The following is a 20,146-nucleotide window of genomic DNA, read 5'->3' as shown; positions in this document are numbered from 1 at the left end:
AGGAGGCACTGCTATTTCAACCAATCGCCGATACTCGTATAATTTTTTTTCAACAAAAAGTCATATCAATTTCGCTGCGTTCGAAAAGACTTGACGGTTATTGTATAAAATATGATTTTTTTATAAGATTTCTTGGCGTCGCAAAACCAATCATGAAATTTTAATGATTCGTGAAATTTAATATTTGAACAGCTTTCAATTGGGTAGTCAAATGATTTGCTACCACAGGAAATCTGTGGAATTTCAATGAAATCATAATTCGTCGTGGTCGCATAATGCGAGGAGACGTGCATGTAGGAGGCGAGAATCGCGAGTTAAAAATAGCCGCGTGAACTGCGTTAAAAATAGTGGTAGCGCCGAGACGAGAGATATCACAATGAAAAAGTATGAGGCATGTGTCCTCATCTCTCAAGAAAATCGTATAGGTAGAAAAGGAAGGAACGACGAGTCACATAATAGTAAAAGCTCTACTTTCTCTTAGACGTTTTATTGCCAAAGTAAAGAAGCGACAAGGTTATTTATCTGTCGTCCGCATGGGCATTTATTTACTTTCATCTTTCGCATTCGCGTTTTCTGCCCTTACGCATATATCCGCCCGCCTCGTCATTTCACTTTGCAAAATACAATACTTCCACTACGAATAATCCCTTCCTGCTACAAATGTCTCATTCCATCTTTTGAGCTACCTCCCGCCCCTTTTTTTTTTGCAAAAATTGCTCAAACGAGCGTTTATGAATAATTAAGAGAGTATAGGGCTTGAGGAAATCGGATTATCCTTCACTGTGAATTTTCACGAAAGAGAGTCGAGACTTAACTCATCAGGGTCTTTTTACTCTCGCTTTCTCTCTCTCGGCGCAAGCTCCTTACATTTCGTCCGCACGCCTCATCCGCGCCACTCTCAAAGATAAAAGACGTGGTGCGTGTTAAAGGGGTAAAGCGCGTGTCCTCTTAGAATGTGCACGAGACAGAGAAATTAATCTTTCACTCTGGGTTCAAAAGGGCGAAACGCGTCCGCGCTCTCTTACTCTCTGCGACGTTGGATAAAGTTGATGAAGAGATGCGGAAAATTGCCGCCTCTGGCGGAAAATGGGAAAAAAACGGAACGGAGCATTTGCTCCAGTAAAATTATCAAGAGTGACGGAGAAAATGACGATACGAAGACAACAAAGAAAAATGAGTAGGTTTGCATAGAACGAAAGGGCGAACAGGTTCTTCCGAATAAACAGTGTTATGTCAAATAATGAAAAATAAATTTTTAATTATTGTGGTATCACGAAAAGTAACAATTCATTTCATTTTTGTACAGCGTTTGCGCGTGTTGTTATTCGTTTTGTTTGAATATGCTGAAGCAATCATACGAAGTTAAAGAGGTTGCGTACATTGAAATTAGAAAAAATAGCAATATTGATAAGGCTGCCAAGTTGTAGACATGAAATTTTTAATAAAAGTTTTCAACCCCGAAAGTCGAGTTCCTCGTACGCAATATACAGTGGCGAGTGTAATTAACTATTGACATGGAGAAGAAGTTTGGAGCGTTTGTCCATTAGTGTGCCATTTTCATTAAAAAAATTATTATCTATGTATACGGAACTACTTAAAAAATCGCTGATGATAAGTTAACAAAAATATATTATACTGCATAAATATTATATAAAAGTGAACGTACAATAGAATGTATTTGAGAACATTGATCGATTTCGCAAAAAAGCTGCAATTCTATTGCCAGCGAAGCAATGAGATACTGGGCAATCGACAAGAGATGACAATTTGTGGATGGACCATCGTGGCATTCGCAATGAAATAAGGTGAGAAAGGACGCTTGCAATCGAAGCGCAAGGCTGGAGCGCACTGCCGAAAAGCTTCAGTCGCGCACAGGGAGCAACCCTCTCTCTGTATTCATCTATCTGACTATAGTCGGTGAGTGTACACATCCTCTGGCATAAAGCATAACAGAGAGCGAGCGAGAGAGAGAGAGAGAGAGCGAGAGAGAGAGCGAGAGAGAGAGAGAGCAATTGAGCGCAGACTCGTCCCGCCTCCCAGCCGGTTGTGCGTGCGGCGTTGGCGGGGGTAAGCTGGCAGGCAGGCAGCGGCAGCAGCAGCGTAGTAGCAGCAGCAGGCGAGCTGGTCGTTCGGCTGGCTCACGCTTGGCGCGCGCGCCAGTTGTGTCAAGCTAGGCGATCGAGTAGGACGCTCTTCTCAGCGCCGTTCCACCTCTCAATATTCACCGCTCTTCTCGCCTCCTCGATTCAACCAACCGCCCCCTTTCCTTCTCTCTATCCTCTCTTATCTGTCTCTCGTTCTACGCCATCTCTCACATTTATCTCTTACTCTCGCTACTCGCTGTCCTGTCACCTGCATCTGTTCCTCCAACTCACTCTCTCTCTCTCTCTCTTACACTCACACGCACACACTATTCGCCTTCCAACCACCGCCGAGTGCTTCGTGCCGCAACGACGAACGGACAATCTAGTCGCAAGTGATTTCAGTCCCGAGGCCGGATAAGCAAAGCGAGAAAGAGACGGGGAGAAAGAGAGGGAGAGAGAGAAAGAGAGAGAGAGAGAGAGCGTGCGCGCGTCTTAGCAGACACCCTGGACGCAAGGCAGCCAAACGGACTAGCACCGCACCAGCAGCAGTACGCAAGCACCACTACACCTGAGAGAGCCCGACGCAACTCGTCCTCCATCTACCTTGCACTCGATCGATCTCTCTAGCTCACTCTCTACTCACTCAAAACAGCCAGCTTGCCAATCACTATCTCTCCCTTTGCCCACTTTTTACAAGCTTGGCGGCTGCGATCGATGTATAAACAAGTCCAGTCCCTAGATTTTAAGACGGCCAGCGGCAACACTCAAGAGGATCTCGATTAAACGTGTCTGAACAGTCTATGAAGTTGCCGTCGAACAGGGAGAGAGATGACAAGCAGGCAGATGTCGTAGGATACATAAAAATAAGAAAATAATTATATAGATTATAAAGCAATCCACGTCGCCGAGGCGAGAGAAACGCGTCAAGACAATCAAGTCTAGTTGTAGAAGTGGGTCGAGCCGAAGTATCGAAGGAAGAGTCGCCGACAGGAGTAACAGGAAAATAAGAGAAAGAGGAGTCTGTCGATAAGGGCTAATAGAGACTACGGAAGACCCCGACAATCATAATCATAGGCGAGAATACAATCGACTTAACAGAACCTTTTGTGATCCACGCCTCTACATATACATATTTACCCACGTGTCGTTAACGTATACAATCGCAATCATCAATATACTCCAAATCTAAACTTGTATATCGCTATATAAATAGGACACTTATACAACGGAAAGAAAATATACTCTCTATATCAATATACAGAACGCACGCGAACGATTCCTAGACAAGTACATATATCGAATGCATATCCAGCACAATCAGCGAAAGTGAGTGACAATCATCGTGTAGTCAAAGAGAACGAACGAGCAAGGAAGGCTAGCTTGTCTATATATAGCCGCACGCGTCGACTCCCACTGCCGAGCTGTGAGCACACGATGCAGCAGCGGCAGCAACCCGTTGACCTACGTCGTTTCAATTAACCGGCTCTGCGGGCGCGAGAAGGCGGCAGCGAACCTGCGAGTGGCGGGATCGCGAATGAAGGTCCAAGACTGAGCGAGCCAGCGAGCAAGCGAGTGTCGTCGGCTGGGAGAGCGTGCGAGGAAGCTGCAAGCGGCAGGTGCGCGTCCTTGGTCTTGGGCTCTCTCTCCCTCTTCCTCTCTCTCTCTCTCTCTCTCTCTCTCTCTCTCTCTCTCTCTCTCTCTCTCTCTCTCTCTCTCTCTCTCTCTCTCTCTGGTATAAGCGAGTGCGCGCGCCGCGGTCAAGCTGTGGTGGTCGGGCGAGCCACTGTACGGAGGCGGCGTGCGCTTCCATCACTCGGAAAAGGTGAAGCTGCTGGCGCTGGGTAGCAGCAGCGTCGCGGGCGACTGCCACTCGGGCTCGCCTCTGTCCTCGTTGTCGGCGGCCGTCGTCGCGGGCGGCAGGCACCACACCAGCTCCACCACGACTGCGGCCGCGGCGGCAGCTCTGCTGGCAGCCGCCACCACGTATTTTCACTCGTACTCGTTCGTGCCGGCCGGCGGTGCGGGCGCGCCGGTGCCTCCGGCTGCGGCCTTCGCCCACCAACACCACCACCACCAAGCTCACCAGCAGCAGCAGCAGCACCATCACCACCACCACCAGCAGCAGCACCCAGCTACCGCCGCTCATCAGCATCACCAGCATCACCACCAGCAGCACGCCTGCACCATAGCCTGCGCCAGCTGCGCCGTGTGCAACTGCAACGCGGCCGCCGCCGCCGCCGCCGCCGCCGCCGTCAACCAGCAGACCCACCAGATCCAACAGCAGCTTGCCTACGCGGCCGCCGCCGCCGCCGCCACCGGCTCCACTCACCACCACCAGCAGCAGCAACACGCTCATCATCACCGCCCGACCGCCGCGCTCGCCGCCGCCTCCGCCGCAACCACGGCCACCGTGCTGCTGCAGCCGCTCGACCGCGTCAAGGACACCATGGTGAGAGGCTCTTTTTCATTCGACTCCCTCCCCCCTCCCGCTATTCGGCGCCAGCTCCATCGCGGAACCGAACGTCCGCTTTCGGCGACACTTCGTCCCGCATTGTCGTTCGTCTCAGTCTTATCGGATCGGCTAGCTTGTGACGGACGCGTCAGCCGCTCGCACAAGAACTCGCTCGCGCGAATAAAGCTATAAAAAGGAACTCTCGACGAATGGGCATGTCGCACGATCGAATGATATTTCATTATTCCGCGAAAGTAAGCGTGTTCCGAGATAGATTGCCATTCGCAACAGAAGATGAGAGAAGCATAACGTAGGGCAAGGCACGGAAGGTGGGCTGTCTAGCCGTAATCTTGGCGTAGCGAGCGCTAATGAAAAACGTCTTAGCGCGCGCGCTACGTAAGCAGATCGCTGCGGGCGGAGTAACGAATGACTTGGGGGCGCGCGTGACCGTGCAAACGGAAGGAGCGCGAAACCCGCAATGTATTTGACTCCGTGAAGCTACCCCTCGTGTGCATCGTGCGTCGTGTCGTCGTCACCTGCTAATCGCCAGTACGGCTTTTTTGCTTTCTCGCCAGCCAGCCAGCTCTGTGCATATTCATTAGTGCGCGATATTTAATTACCGTGTACATCGATCCGTATACACGAGTTAAGCAACGAAGGGTTATTCTAGCCTTGACCCCTAGGTCTAGTCGCTGTGTTTACTCAAAATTACTCATTCTGAATTTATTCTTGCTGTTTTTACGCTTAGTAGCCATCCGCATTTTTAGTTACCTACGGCTTCGGTTTAGTTAGGTTCGGGTCTCAAAACTGTTTTTACGGAAAGATAAACCACGCTGAAATTTACAAATACCGCTTCATTAAATAATCTGGTTGGGACGTGTGTCGACTCTTATTGAATTTTTTTTTCAACGCGAATCGTTGAATTCTTCATTTTGCCAAAACTTTCATGAATGCTCGTACGGTTACATACGCACACATACACTGTATACGTATATGTTGCCGTTTTCGATGCAGATAAACACATAAATGCTCGTATAAATTCATGAAATGCCGCGCGTACGCATCGCGCGACGAATATGAAAAAAAAAAGAGAGAACTGCATTTTAACATCAATACTTGGATGCGCGAACAGATAAGCCAGTAAAAGATATTGGTAGCGATAGCAACAGAAACATTTGTCAAAGCGATATGTATAGAAACGTTTTACCCGTGACGAGAGCCTTTGCAAGTGTTCGAATAGGCGTGTTTCTTCTAAAAACATACGCGACAAGGCTCCTATAAAACAATTGACGTTGCCCCCCCCCCCTCCTTCCTTCTCTCAGGGAAATTAGCATATAGATTATTTTTTGATGAAGAGCGCTAGATAAGTGCCACATTTAATTACCATTCGACTCCCCTTCATTTCTCAGACGATCTCCACCCTCTTTGCGCAAAAAGGTTACCGCACACGCCCATGCATATTCTCTTCAATGATCTGGCGATTAGAAAGAGAGAAAGAGAGAGAGAGGGCGCGACAAAAAAAAAACAAAGAATTCCAAGCCGAGGGCATAAGTCAACGAGCTTCGAGCATATATCTTGTCAGAAGGTGAACGCCGGAGCAGCAGTAGCAGCAGCAGCCGCGACCCTTCATTTCCGGAAAGTCGCCTGCTTCAAAATCGCTCCCTCTTGTCCCATTTCCATCGCAATCTTCTCCATCGAACTTTCTCTTTTTCTTCATGGGCCACGCGCATTATCGTTTTATCTGCTAAACAACTGTACTCCCTGTAGATGCCGACTTTGCTGTCGTTGTTTCACCTTACCTCAAGTGCAATTTCGGAGAGGCGAGCGGATCGCCTGTTGTATTTCATCTGATTTTTTCTGATGTCACCCGGAAAGCAGAAATAGAATCCCCACGCCCTGTCGGCTCCAACTTCAATACTGATTTTCTAAATGAATTTATTGGTGCCTCGTAACTATTTCAAAGTATTGCAGCTACACCCGTAATATCAATCAAGCGATCAAATAAACTAAGTTTCAATTGACTGGTTTCTGCCATGAATTATTGATATAAAAATAAACCCGCTCTAACGAATCTATTTTAATAATTACAGTCGCATATGACTCTCGTCATTTAAACTAAGAATCTACAAAGCGTTATTTACAACGAGTTAATGATTCGATACATTTCCGATGCATTTCGATGAATAATACTAGTGATTTGAAGCTCCATTTATCACGACATTGGAAAAATTTAGTCCTTTTATTATGTAATTCTCAAGGGTTTCGTCGCTGTGTGCGCTTTTCGTACGCACCGAACTGCAAATGAAATTTCGGAGCGAATTCAAATCATTCCCGAAGAAAGTAAAATGAAACAGATAGTATTTTTCATAAGACTTGCGCAGCCATGGTCACTTAGACGCGCAACGTCGAAATGAAAATGGACATAAATTAGGAGAATTCGTGGAATTGCGGTACTGACGCCACTCGCTCACTCAACTTGTAAGCGTTTCGCCGGTACACGAACACGCTGCACGCGCAGCCAGCGTGCGGTATCAGCCAGCGACCCGAATAAGAGAGGAGAAAAGTGACGGGTGTGGAATGGGAATGACATGATGGTATAAGGCCATCAGAGAGCCCTTGGTAATTTAGTTATTTCATTTGCGTTTTCAAGGTATTACTCTTCTGCACAAATCTGGCTATAAATTGACTGATGACGTTTAAAGTCACTCACCAGCAAAGGTACATGACCTAGCACGATGCCATCTTAATTTACTTGCGCTTTTCACAAATTTTTAATACTGCGGTAATGAATAAAGAGCTACAGTAGCGAAAAAAAGATTATGAAGAAATATGAGGAAAACGGAAACGTATAGAGACAGTTCATTTGCAGTTAGGGGGAAAAAGAGTTAGAACTGTCACAGGCAGTGGGAGCGCGCGAGCGGAGGAAAAAATGATCGGGGAAGGGCGATGGTGGGCTGCAAGTATAAAGGCAAAAGGAAAAAATGAAAAGCGACACGGTAGAAAAAGAAGGTAACGTGGTGATACAGCTATACGCGGCCGGCGCGTGGCTCAGAATTTTTAATTTAGAAAAAGTTTTGCGCGTGGAAAAACGATAACGATAGGTGCAGAGCAGTAATTTAATAGCGAGTATATATGAGAGTGAACGCGTGAAGAACGAGCAAACGGCTACTTCTATTATTCTGTCTATTCTTAGCACTGATTATTACCTAACCCACTCTCATTACCTTGATTTCACTATACGAGCGAGTTTAGGCAAGCGTTGTTAACCAGTTTCCTCCTTTTTTTCCTCGATAATTCGATTCCCTGAGGCATGTCTGACCGAATCCGACTCGTACCACTTGGACGGACTAGAGATGAACTTGGACGAAGCAGGCGCATCACCGAAATGTTCTAAGTGAATTGCGCCGAAAAGTTTTCCCTGGCGCGTGCTGTAAAATAGTCATTCATTGTCGGGAAAAAGTTGGGCGCAGCTGAAAACCCGTAAATTTTACGAGACATTTGACCGTCTCATAAAGCAAGAACTAGCGCGGTATATACGGTAGAGCGTCGAAAAGGACGAAAAATAGTGGGGGTAGAAGAGGAGAAAGAGAAAACGAGAAAGTAAAGGAGAGAGGGGAAGTACGTCAGACGTTGCTGCTGCCGTTGTACTGGTTTGGGGATGATCGCGTGGCTGTGTTTCGGTGGGAATTAGTGGGGTCGGCTCCGCATTAGTCCCTCCTCTGCTCGCCCTCGGTAATACTCGGGAGAGTTGCACTCGCGTGTGCACCTACTACCCTTAAGCGCGCTCGCGCACGCACGCACACACACACGCACACGCGCGCGCGCGCGCAAACGCAGACATAGCGCCAGCTCTTTCTCCTCAGACGTCCTCGAATATATCCGCTGCTACTACTAGATGCGATACATCGTCGCGTCACGAATTGTTCTCAGAATCCAGACGCTTGCTTGCTCTCTCACATGCTTCAACCCGCAAGGCTTCTCGCGCTTTCTTGCTCCGCTCTGCTCTGCTCTGATGATTAGGAAATAACTGAATTGCCTTTGTCAAACGCATTTGTCAGCGAGGCATTCTATTCAATTTAAGTTGTAAGTATTTCTGGTTTCGGTTAAGCTTTGTTTTACATATGAACCACTTTAGTTACCACAGAGATGGCTTTCTGTCAAGTCTTTTGACATCTCCTTCAGAACTTATTTTCTTTCATTGAAGTACAAAAAACAATGATTGCTAGTAGAATTATAATAGTCGATAGAGGATCTTGCCGTATTAAAATTAACCGCGCAAGGCACGTTCGTATACTCTCTCATTACTTGAATGCCAATTGATCGCTTTGTCGTGTAAAAACTATAAATTTCAAGAGTAAAAGTAACAAAGCCCCTTCGGCAGGTTGTTGAAGAGAAATTATGATGAGGAATCGTACAAAACTCGATTAATGCAAATGAAATCTCGCAGGCCGAGGAAGATGCAAAACGCGATAATCCTCTCAGCCGCGATTCGAGCAAAGTTAGAGGAAACGGTCGCGCACGGGCCAAACACAACGCAGCAGAGAGACAAAAGGAGGCCACTTCATCTCCGGAGAAAGCACGTGTAAGGCTCTTTGGTTTTGGGCGACATGTTTTCAGTCTGTGCGCAACTCAAATCGCTTCAGAGGCTTCAGGCGCACGAGCTTGCGATCCTGTACAGCCAGTGTGAAGCGATACGGAGTACGCGCCGCGAGTCTGGTGCGACGTCCACGTAATTACTCGGACAAATAGACCAGGCCAATTCCAAATCGTCTCAAAGGCTTTGACTTTTTGGCTATGCGACTTTGTAAGGTTACCCTGCCCATCTCGGCTTTGCTGCACTTGGGGGATGCTTGTTTTAATTGGCTTGGGATATTGGATCCGCTTACGTATAGTTAGATGGAATCAAAATTGCTGAAAGGCTTAATTTTTTTTTCGAGATTCGAAAGTTCGATTCGTTGACTTGAAGCGAAGTCATCATTTTATATTTCTCAAAAACAGGCGAAATTTTTAATGCTACACTTTTGTATTGACTGAAGAATTTAATATTATTTCAATATTGTCATTTTGTAGTCGAGTATAAGTACGTTTAAATAAATAATTCCTCATATATATTGATTTATCGTCCATACATGTATGAATGAACGTTTCAGGATATTAACATCTTTCTTTTTCCATTTTAATTTACGTTATTCCGCTTTCAAATGTACTTTTCAATAACACGTTATCGCATTGGTCTTGTATAGAGTGAATAACGTTCGTTTTTTGTATTTGCTTTTCTGGGAGAATTAAATGCTTTATTTCAACACATTTTTTTATGTTGTCAATGAATCAAATGACATTCAATTAGTAAGAGTTAGTCAGAGTAGACGGCTTGTCCCTTTAATCCATTATATCCGTGTATATAGAACACTCGCTGTGAGAGTATTACCTTGAATGAAAAAAAAATGAGGAAAAACCGCGTCTATAACTCTCGTGCAAAATAATTACTTGTCTTGATTAATCGTCTCTCGAATCGTCATTATAAAATGAACTGACGCAGTTGGAAATTCGTCTGCGCGACAAGAGTGCACTCGTGACTACAATCGGGCGGGAGCGGGGGAGGGGGGGGGGGGGGGGGTAGAGAGCGCAAGGCACGAAGAAGAAAAAAAGGGGAGAAGAGCGTCGTCGCAGTCGTCTGGCGGTGGGTAATGCAGTATTGTAGAGGGAGAGAGCCGCGGGCGCCGGGAGACTAAGTTGTAGCTGCAGCGTGAGAAAGAGAGAATGCAAATAAAAGTGAATGCGATGAGTGCGAGCGCGCCAGAGTCGACGATCGAATTTCGTTGGCGTCGCCGAGATTCTTTTTTTCTTCCGTCTCGTTGGCGCGCTCAAGCGACCGACTCTCTTACCTTTTTCTCTCTTTCTTTCCTTCTATACACTTCCGCGTTGATTCGTACAGGTTTCACGCTTAATGAAACGTGGGTGGTAATGTGCCACTGGTAGGTTTGCGAAATTTTACATTGATTAGATTTAGGTTTCTTAGGCGAGGTTGCCAATGCTTGTTTTAGATCGTTTTTGATCCAAGGTTTTTAGAGCGCAAACACGTGTGTAAACGTTGAATAGAACAGCTAACAAAACGGCAATGATCAAACCAATTCGCATTCTCATGAAATCTGTTTATCTGTTTTTGTTTTAAAATCAAACAACAAAACGACTATTTGAGATTCCAGAAGAAGCAAAGATTTTATTCAAGGCAAATGAGCGCCGAATGATATAGGTATATCTTCGCTAATGAAACACAACAAGTTGCTTCGCTATTCATTGAAAAATCAAAATATGTATGCAACGCTCTTGAGTCTCGGTATTCATGAGATTCGCGGCTGCGAAACACGTAGCTCGCAAGAAAGTTGCAGAGCCGCCGTAGCCGCCGGGAGGCAGTGTTATAACGGGCTGGCGGATTGCGCTGCGCACTACTTGCTGTCGTTGGTAATCCCGCGGAAAACTGTCGCGTAAGGACCCGCGCATATTCCTTGACGTATCTTCCTCAAAAAGCTACGGATGTAATTTCGTAGAATCCAACATGGCGTCGACTCCGCGCGCAAATAAATGGGCAAGTTTTCAAGCTCGCAAAGCAAACGCGCAGCGTTATATAAAATGAATAGTGCCATCGTCATTTCGCGTTATTAATCGCAAGAGTGTTTTTCTGTCATCAAAGTTTGAATCGTCGCCGTAATCAAAGGCTTGACTCTTTTTCTTTTCTTATTTTTTTTTGTTTTTGACACGATTCGGTAATTGGAAATCATTCGCGTGGAATATATCGAAAAAATACGCAAAAGAGAAATCGAAAAGAGTGCGCGATCGACAGTAAGTATTGGGGTAAAGAATTTGACTTGTTGACGTCGATAAAAACGCGATGACACACACAGGTGCATTGCCGGTAAGCTTTTAAGCCGCATTTGACATGATGATCCAATGGCAATCATATTATTGTTATTTTTATTATTTATATCATTAAGTTTCATATATATATATATATATATGCAAGGATCGTTAACTACGGAGGGCCATTCGTCGATCTAGAAAGTAATAAACGTTAACAACAATAACATACGTATGCGTAGGGCTTAGTCTAGCAATAATTTGTTAGCCTTAGCCAGCTGTACACGTTTCATTGAATGTGTTTCGACTCCATCAGATCGAATAACGCGTGCACATTCGAAAACCATTTTTCACACGCTGACGTCGCTTGCTTATAGCATTGATCGTACAGAGGCGCTTCCATGCCACGCAAAACGCGACCATTAGCGAAAGCTTCCGCTTCCATTTTTTTCATACAGTCGAGTGCTATGCAAACCACACCCCCACCCTGTATATATATTATATGCTCGTTGCGAAGAGAGAAAGAGGGAGAACCCGCTAATGATGGCGTGGCTTGGATACGTGAAGAACGCTTATAACGCAAAACGGGGGCGCCAATCAAAGCCGGACTTGCGACTATAAAAGGCAAGCTGAATAATGGATCACTTGGTCGATTAGTCACTAAAGCCAAATTTTCGGTTGTATATAATCGCCGACCTTTACCGATAAATTAAAGCGCTAAATCATTATACGCGCATGCACGAGGTGTCCGCGCCGAGTCAAAGACGCGCATTAGGCAGTCGAGGGGGCGAGAAGCGCGCCGCTCCCAGTGAATTCGGTGATTTATACTTCTGGCACGTGACTCTTGCCATGGCGAATCATTATCGGTCACTTTGCTTCTGCTAAACGCAGAGAGAGAGAGAGAGAGAGAGAGAGAGAGAGAGAGAGAGAGGGAGAGAGCTGATAAGATTGAACGCGACTTGCGTACATGGGTTGCCAATGAGAATATCGACTTGTTTCTTTTTTTGGAAAATATGCTGACGATCATAATCGAGCGCATAATTTGATAATTTTGCCGGCACGGAAAGTTGATGGCTTTACAATTTTGTATCATTTGTCATTGCAGGGGAGTTTGCTTTTCAGAGGCTCTATCATTTTTTATACCTTCCGATGGTGGAATATGTTTCAAGTAACTCCATGAATACCATTTATTTCGGATATTTTGAATTTAATGATTGATAGTTATTAATTCAATGGAAAAGTTTGTGTAGTAAATTGATGTTCATTTGATAATTTATGATTATATAATCACGTCTAAATGGAGATACTTTTTTGACCAAAGTTATTTTTAATTTTTGTTTCAGGTAAGCAAACTTAACAGTAAGAACTTGCGGAAGACTTTCAGCATTCGTGAGTGGTTATAAAGTTTGTCAATTTTTCATTAGAGAAAGAAGTATTGAGGCTCACGCGCCGCGAGCGAAAGAGATAAGTTTTCGCACAGGCCACACAGCAGACGTGTCTGATCCGTCTGACGGCTTTATTCCGTATGTGAGCGTATATTTCGGCCGTTTCGCCGTGATTTTCACGCAGTCTCGTGCTGTCACCTTCATCTTCCTGGAAATGCTCTCCGAAGATCGACTGCCGTATGCGATATATTAGCGGAATGGCGTACCAGTGCGTATTGGGGCACAGAATATACCGACGTGCAGATACACGCGTGATAGTTAAAAAGCCGAGATCGCTAAGTGACATACGCTGACGTAGTCGAGCTTGCATTTCTTTCGGCGTCAGTTTTGTTAAAGCGCCACTTTTATGCTGCCGAAATTTTCATCTATCGCATAAATTGATGTCACACGTTATTGAATATTATCCGTTAATGTTAAGCGATCCGATCGTAAAGGGTCTACTTTGAATTTGATTGCACACACGAGCATCTTCTTCCCATATCTTTCTGCATTCTCGCAAAGAGGCATTTGAAAGCTCATAACTAAAAGTGAGAGACGTGTATCGACGTGACTGACTGTTCATGATGCGACATAATATATTCATAATGGACTGACAAACTACTTTCGCTGCGCTCAGTCGTCGGTTGCTCTGGCGCTGGAGCGTTTATGGGCTCATTCAATTACGTTAGCGCACTAGAAGCGGACGATCGCTTAAACTACTTAACGTTCGTCCTCCTTCTACTTTGCTTTTTTTCCTGCAGCAGCTCGTTTTTCAATGCCCCTCCGCGTTTATTGGATGCAAATTGGCTTTACTTCGCGATGGAATTTCGCGGCGTGTCCCTTTCTCGTGGCAGCAAAACTGCTGCTTCTATCCAAATAGTTGCTAACTACCTCTGTTCTTCTTCTTCGCCTTCTTCTTTGGTATTCCAGGAGTTCCGTCAAGGAGCGGCTGCTTCTGTGCAGGACTGCCGTAGTGCGAGTGGCTTCGCTTGCCCTTGTTTTTCCCTTCTTCGTGACTTCATTTTCTTAAGTTAGAATCGTTTCAACTTTACAAAGATGCTGCTCTATTATCGATGACGGCGTCAAAGACATAGTTTCTAATTATTTCTGTATAGAAACAACGTGGTTTTCATGAATTTGAACACTGAGTTGCCGCTCGAGCTCGTATATCCAGTTCTTCATATGCACAAAGTGATTTTCGTATATACCTTATTTGTTCTTATGGATATGCGTTTCTTGAAATTTCAAACGCATTGACAGGAATGTTTATTTATTTTTTTTTTTAGTCTATTGGCGTACACTATTATTAAGCGTATTTTATCGTTATTAAGAAAGAAAACAGAAAAATGACGAGGCTTTCACTGGAAGCTAGAATAAAATTCTTGAGTTTTAATCGTGCTCACATCTTCTTTCTATTCTGCATATAGACGAACATAGAAATGTTGTTTTTAATTAAGACGGATTCGCGCGCTCTCGGCACAATTAAAGAATTTTCTCCTCTGAGCTATGCGTAAATATAGCAAAAAATGTGGGCCAACAAAATTGAAAGAATGGCCAGGGGCAGAAAAACTGCAGCTCTTCGGCAATTTTAGCAAAGAAAATTTTTTCGCGTTTGGACGTGAAAGAATATAAGCCAAGGAGGTTGGAAAACTCGCGCGCGGGCCAGCGGCTAAAGCATCGCGGGGAAAAAAACGTACGTTGCTCCTCTTCCTCGCGCTAAAAGAAAAGCAAACAAGCAAAACAACACAATAAATTGAAAGCACGACACTCGGGCGTTAAGTAATTAAAGCTAAAGCCCAGGCCACCTCGAGCCGCTGCTCGAAATAATAAGAAAGTTCTCTCTTGGTGGAAGGAGAGGAGCAAACGAAACGCGAGTTCTCCGTATACACTTGGCGCGTGGCTCGCCGATGGTGCGCGTGCGCTGCGTATCGAGACTTGACCGTTCTCTTGTTGCAAGCAGCTGATACGCGTGTACGACTGCAAATCGAGCCGAGCTAATCAGGACGGGCTTCCCCTGCTTCGTCGTTTCTCGCGCCCGGCTCGCGACAATTTATTCGCGTCCTGGCAAGGAGTCTGACCGACCAATCAGATGATTAATGACCCTGGCTTGAGCGACGACGTTGACATGGGTTTTCGCGGAGCCAGTATGCGTGTGGTGCTCGTGCGCGAGCGCAATGAACTTGCGACTAGTGCACGGGGAGAGAGAACGAGAGAAAGAAAGAGAGAGAGAGAGAGAGAGAGAGAGAGAGAGAGAGAGAGAGAGAGAGAGAAAGCGTGCCTTGGTACGAAAAATGAGGTGGAATGTATTTACGTCATCTCGCTTGATGGGACATTCAGTATTAATTGCAGCCAGATGAAATATCACTGGATCGATTATAGACGGAGCAGCAAGCTGCTTTCTGAAAACGTAATGAAAATGAGTGTGCCAAGGAATCGGCGCATTCAATTACAATTGTCACGAGGCGAATAGCAAGCGCAAATCCATTAGAAAGCTCGCAGCTTTTGCCGGAAAGACCAGGACACGGCAACGGCCAGGCCGAAAGAGAGATTTTATCGAGGTGAAAATGGTACGGCTAGGTCGTCGGCGACGTGGCGGCGGTGTCGGCTGATAATAATACGCGGGTGGCCACAGTTGCGGTCGTCGGGGCAATACGAGCCACGCGATGCCACTGCGGTGCGCGGCTGCCGAGCTGTCAAGTTCACATTGGGCGCCGGGCCGCTTTCCTGTCATTAACGCAGCCGCTCGGCCACCCGCTGCTAGCCGGACCCTACGCCTATATGCCTATACGCGGCCTCCTGACAATGCTTTCGCCTACATGCGCGTATGCATTGCAAATGCGCGGCTGATTTGCGCTCGTAAAGAGCTGATTTTCTCCTTCATTTGGAGATATGCCATGTTTTCGCTGGTGCTGCGCTGCGGCTTGCCAGCTCAAATAAGCCGTGCAAGCGTTGTTGTTAAAATTAGCGAGGCCGTTTTCGGGCTCAATGAAAAATCAATTCATTGATGGACAGGCGGTTGACTTTGCCTGAAGCTAGATCGAACGTCGATTTTTCCGTTCATCGATGAGTCGTCGAATCTCGTCGGTAAATCACGCTGGCCCGAGCGCATCCGCGCAGGGAAAAAAGAAGGCCGCAATCTCCCGGAATTCGCCGTCGCGCGGTTAATGGAGTTGGCCACGATGTCTCGGTGCCTTTAAGCCTAATCTTAGAGGCGCAGCGAACGGCGGTCGCGGGCGGCTGTGCGCTGCGTCCCGAGGGAAGAAGCGAGCCGGCGTGAAAAGCGCGACGATGCGTACATCGAGCCCGCAATCGCGAAGTCAGCCGCGCACGCGGGCGCGCGCAATCCGAGTTATTTTTGAGCCGCGCGTTCAAGCACACCGATCGGCTCTGATCGATTCCCCGTGGGATTATGCGCCACGCAAAAACGAAACGAGAAGTTACTCTCATTGCGAGCCCTTCGTTCTTGCTCGCGGCGCGTCTCGTGTGTGCCCTCGAACGATCGATATTGCAGTTTCGTGCGCGAGGTTTGTTGTGCGGCAAATCACGAGAACGAGCGATGAGGAAAGAACATTGGATTTCGGATAGGAGAGAAAAATATTTTGCGGATTTCCTTTGAACGCATGCATAGAGGCGCGAGTAATCGGAATTTCTATTTAAAAATATTTTCTTGACATACAGAGCGAATGAGAGACACCCGCACGTATGACGAATAAAAGCGGCAAAGGAGAAACCTTTGTAAAAGCGCGCTTCGTGGACCATATCTTTTTACTTCCCTGAATATCACGTCTCTCTCGTTTTTGTCAAAGCTCTCTTTCGCAAGCGCGCGCGTGTACGTATGCGAAGTTCATCCGCTTGAAAAACATGACCGCCCCACCCCCCCGTCTCTCTCTCTCTTTTCTTTGAGGACAGAATTAAACTCTCCATCTTTTGCTACAATCTTCCTAAATCTTTTGATCTCCGAATTTTCATCCTGTAACTAACGCTCGTGTCATCGATAAAGTTTCGTTTCCTCTTCTTTTTACATTCACATGCGCGCATCCACTCGCTCATAACGTTCCAATTTCTCAGAAAATTTCAAATGTTACGCTTTAACGATCAAATCTAGAATATATTATACGATTGTTCACGTGACGAAGTATTCGAGTGTATGAAAATTTGTGAAATAAATCACACGGACTCCTTTTGACGTCAGTTTTTTTTATTAAAAATGTACTTTTTGTAAGATGAACTAAGGCTATTACGGTACAGTGTCTTTTAAAACAGCGTGTAAATTTTTCAGCAAATAATAGCCATACCAGTGATTTGTAATCACAATTATATACTTGACAAGTAAGTCGAGAGGGCCGCAGTGAGTATAATTTGTATTCAGCCTAGCAGGAAGAAGTTTACTTTTCCAATCCATGCTCAATCCTCAAGAGCGAGTGATATCGCTATAGGGGCAGTGCAACAAGTCCTTTTTATCCGACAGCTTTCTCTGGAAGAGCTGGAGGGTAAGAAGAGAGAGAGAGAGAGAGAGAGAGAGAGAGAGAGAGAGAGAGAGAGAGAGGAAGCCAAAGTGAAACGTTAGCAGACGATCCTCTATACCTCTTCTCATCTCTCTGTGCCCACGTAGACGCAGGCGAATGAATGGCTGGAGGTTCCTTTGTAATGGGAGATATTGTTGGCACGGCTGCGGTAGCCGGACACTTGCAAATCACTCGATTTATATTCGATTCGAAAATTAGAGGAAGCCGAGTCCCCACCCGCTCACGTCTATTTCTGGCTCTTAACCTCTCTGTCCGATTGGCTTTTCGGGGATCGGCTCTGTTTTGTGCCAGATGCGAGCCTTGCGAAATTCGATTTTCACTTCTTAGTCGATAAAATTCAACCGAACTCGCCGTTACGCGACTATTTGTATTGGAGTTATTTTGAATCTTGGATATTCATTCAGTGTGAGTTTCCCTATTATTCGCATTCCTTCGGCGGGGAACGATTTGTTTGAGCTTAATTTTAGCGAAAAAAAAGCCGGCAACCAATAAACCTATCTCACTATGCCAAAGACACGAAGCCGAGAGCAGTAGCAGTGCGAGCTCTCTCTCTCTAAATTAAAATTCCGCTTACATTCCGCTGCTTTATGAGCTGCACGCGAGGCAACAATTCAGCGGCGCATTTTCCAATTTCGTTTACCCCGAAAAGGATCGGGCAGAGCTTTTTGGGGGTTTTCAAGCAATTGGTCGAGCAGCTCGTCATCCCCGTGAGGCAAAGCAAGCGAGAGCGTGCACGTGGAAGGAAATGCGAAAATAGCCCGGATGATATATATTCACGCGCCGCCGGAGGAGACCCAAAGCATAAACGCGTCCGGTCGCTTTTATGGATTTTCCTTTGCTTGCTACCTCTGCCTGCGTAGCGCTTGCAACATCAATTTTCACTTCACTTCTCTTCTCTCCTTTTTCAGCTTTTTTGTTTACTCTCTCACGCATAGACTTAAGTATTTCGTTTTCAGTCAACAAATCATGAGAATATACGTTAAAAGCTATATATCAGTCTTCCCTTTCGGCGACGATAATAATCTCACGAGCGACGAGCAAACAGTCGCCGACACGTTAATTTATTGGAAAAGCGCTAAAAGCACTGCAAATAATTAATGTCACGCGTATATCTATATGCCGTCTATAATTCCACTCCATCACTACGGCGTCATCAAATAATTAGATATTAATAGTTCGTGCGATGGACACTGCCTTTTCTCCTATGATGTGCGGTCGGTATGGATGCGAGGTCGGTTCATATATATATATATTTACAATGATACAGCGATTCAAATGCGAGTTTCCGTGGAACCAGCGTAAGAGCACATCGTATTTATGGTACTCTGCGAAAGCCATACAATGGAAAAAGGCAGCTTCATATTTATACGAAGCGTAATTTGAAAATAAGCCGATGAAAGGGTCTCATTAGTCAGTCCTTAGCAAGAGCAGCCCGCGGTTCATTCCTCTTTTGGAGCTGTGCGGCCACTGCTCTGCGCGAGTCGAAGCTGTTGGAGTGATTAATAATCGAATCTCGCAGAGAGACGCTGTAATAAGTGCATTCACACACGCAGGCACGCACACGTGTATATTCGGTAGGCAGTAAGTAAGCGCAAATCCATTGGGCGAAGGTCGGCAACGGCGAGGAGATAAAGAAAAAGCGGCTTACGCGAGTTTGCAGAGTTGCGCGACGACAATGATGAGAATAATTGACAATGGACCGTGTCTAAGGCAGCTTTGTCGCGCAGCAGCAGCGACGCCAAACAACTTCACTTTGCTCGCGCGTTATTGCCCCTCCATCAGATGGATTATTTGCCTGTCTGCGCCGTGGCCGCCGCTTTACCTGCGCCTTTGCAGCGCGTTCACGCGGTTCATTGACCGACTCTACATAACAGGCGTGCTCCTTCGACGCTCTGTGGATTTCGATTTCTTTTGCGCTCGGAATTTTGGTCTTTATTTGCCAGGCGCAATGTTTTTATTTTTATTTTCGATATATCATTGCCGACCATTTTTCACGTGACAGTGTTCTTCATTCCACAGAAGCGATATAACTGCTCTTCTGCCGAAAGTACACGCCGAATTAATGGCTTTCTCGGATATATTTAGGGTAGTGCGGCTTTCCAAATATCGGTTAGTATAAGGTGTACTAATTCGGATTTTGGATAATATCCATCCGTCTAAGTAACTTTATCCTATTTCAGCTATAATGTAAATTATTTCTTCCTCGTTCTTCTATCGCGCAAAACCAAAATATTTTCCAAACTGCCGATCATTGCCGTCGCTTTCTTCGTCATATCTTATTCGTCATATCAATTCCTTTCAATCTGTTTAAGGCGAGTCTAAAATACACGAGACTTATGGAACGACATAAAACGAAAGGGAGCTGCGCGCGCGCGTGTGTGTGTGGTTGAGCACGGCCACTCGTTCTGGGAGGGCCGCATATGCAAACGGCGCACTTGCAGCGATTACGGCGGAGAAGAGGAAAGTCTGCAACCTCGGTCGTTCGCTCGGTGAACTTGGGGAAACGCGTCACAGTTCAAGATAGCGAAAGAAGCCGCGCGGTTATTTTCGCTGTAAAAAGGTGCACACGTCTAAAGATAGCGTCGCGACGCTATAACCCAATTTCGTTCGAGTAACGCTCGAACGAATTCCACCTAGTTATTCCACTGGATTTAGCATTTGCCACGTGTGAGCGCGGCCAACGTTACGTTGGTAGCATCGCGTGCGCACGAGCAAAAATTTTGTGCGAATCAACTGCAGATTGATTATTGATAGTCGTTAAGCGTTGCTCCAACCTGCCGTAGGCCAAAGGAAAATCATCGATTT

General features: G+C 45.9%; 1 protein-coding gene across 1 annotated transcript in view; it reads left to right on the top strand.

Annotated features, from left to right (window-relative positions):
- Positions 1-3,831: 3,831 nt before the first annotated feature.
- Positions 3,832-20,146, top strand: part of LOC131670118 (homeobox protein vnd-like) — a gene marked incomplete at both ends in the record, with an annotated part of 144,963 nt that continues 128,648 nt past the window's right edge. The window contains one exon of the mRNA XM_058945492.1: positions 3,832-4,533. Within this exon, the coding sequence (XP_058801475.1) occupies positions 3,832-4,533 (702 nt within the window). The remainder of the gene's footprint in view (positions 4,534-20,146) is intronic.

This window comes from Phymastichus coffea, unplaced genomic scaffold (genome assembly GCF_024137745.1).
Source record: "Phymastichus coffea isolate CEN01 unplaced genomic scaffold, Cenicafe_Pcof_1.1 PCOF00100, whole genome shotgun sequence".
Taxonomy (NCBI): Eukaryota; Metazoa; Arthropoda; class Insecta; order Hymenoptera; family Eulophidae; genus Phymastichus; species Phymastichus coffea.
This window is presented reverse-complemented; position numbering and strand designations above follow the sequence as displayed.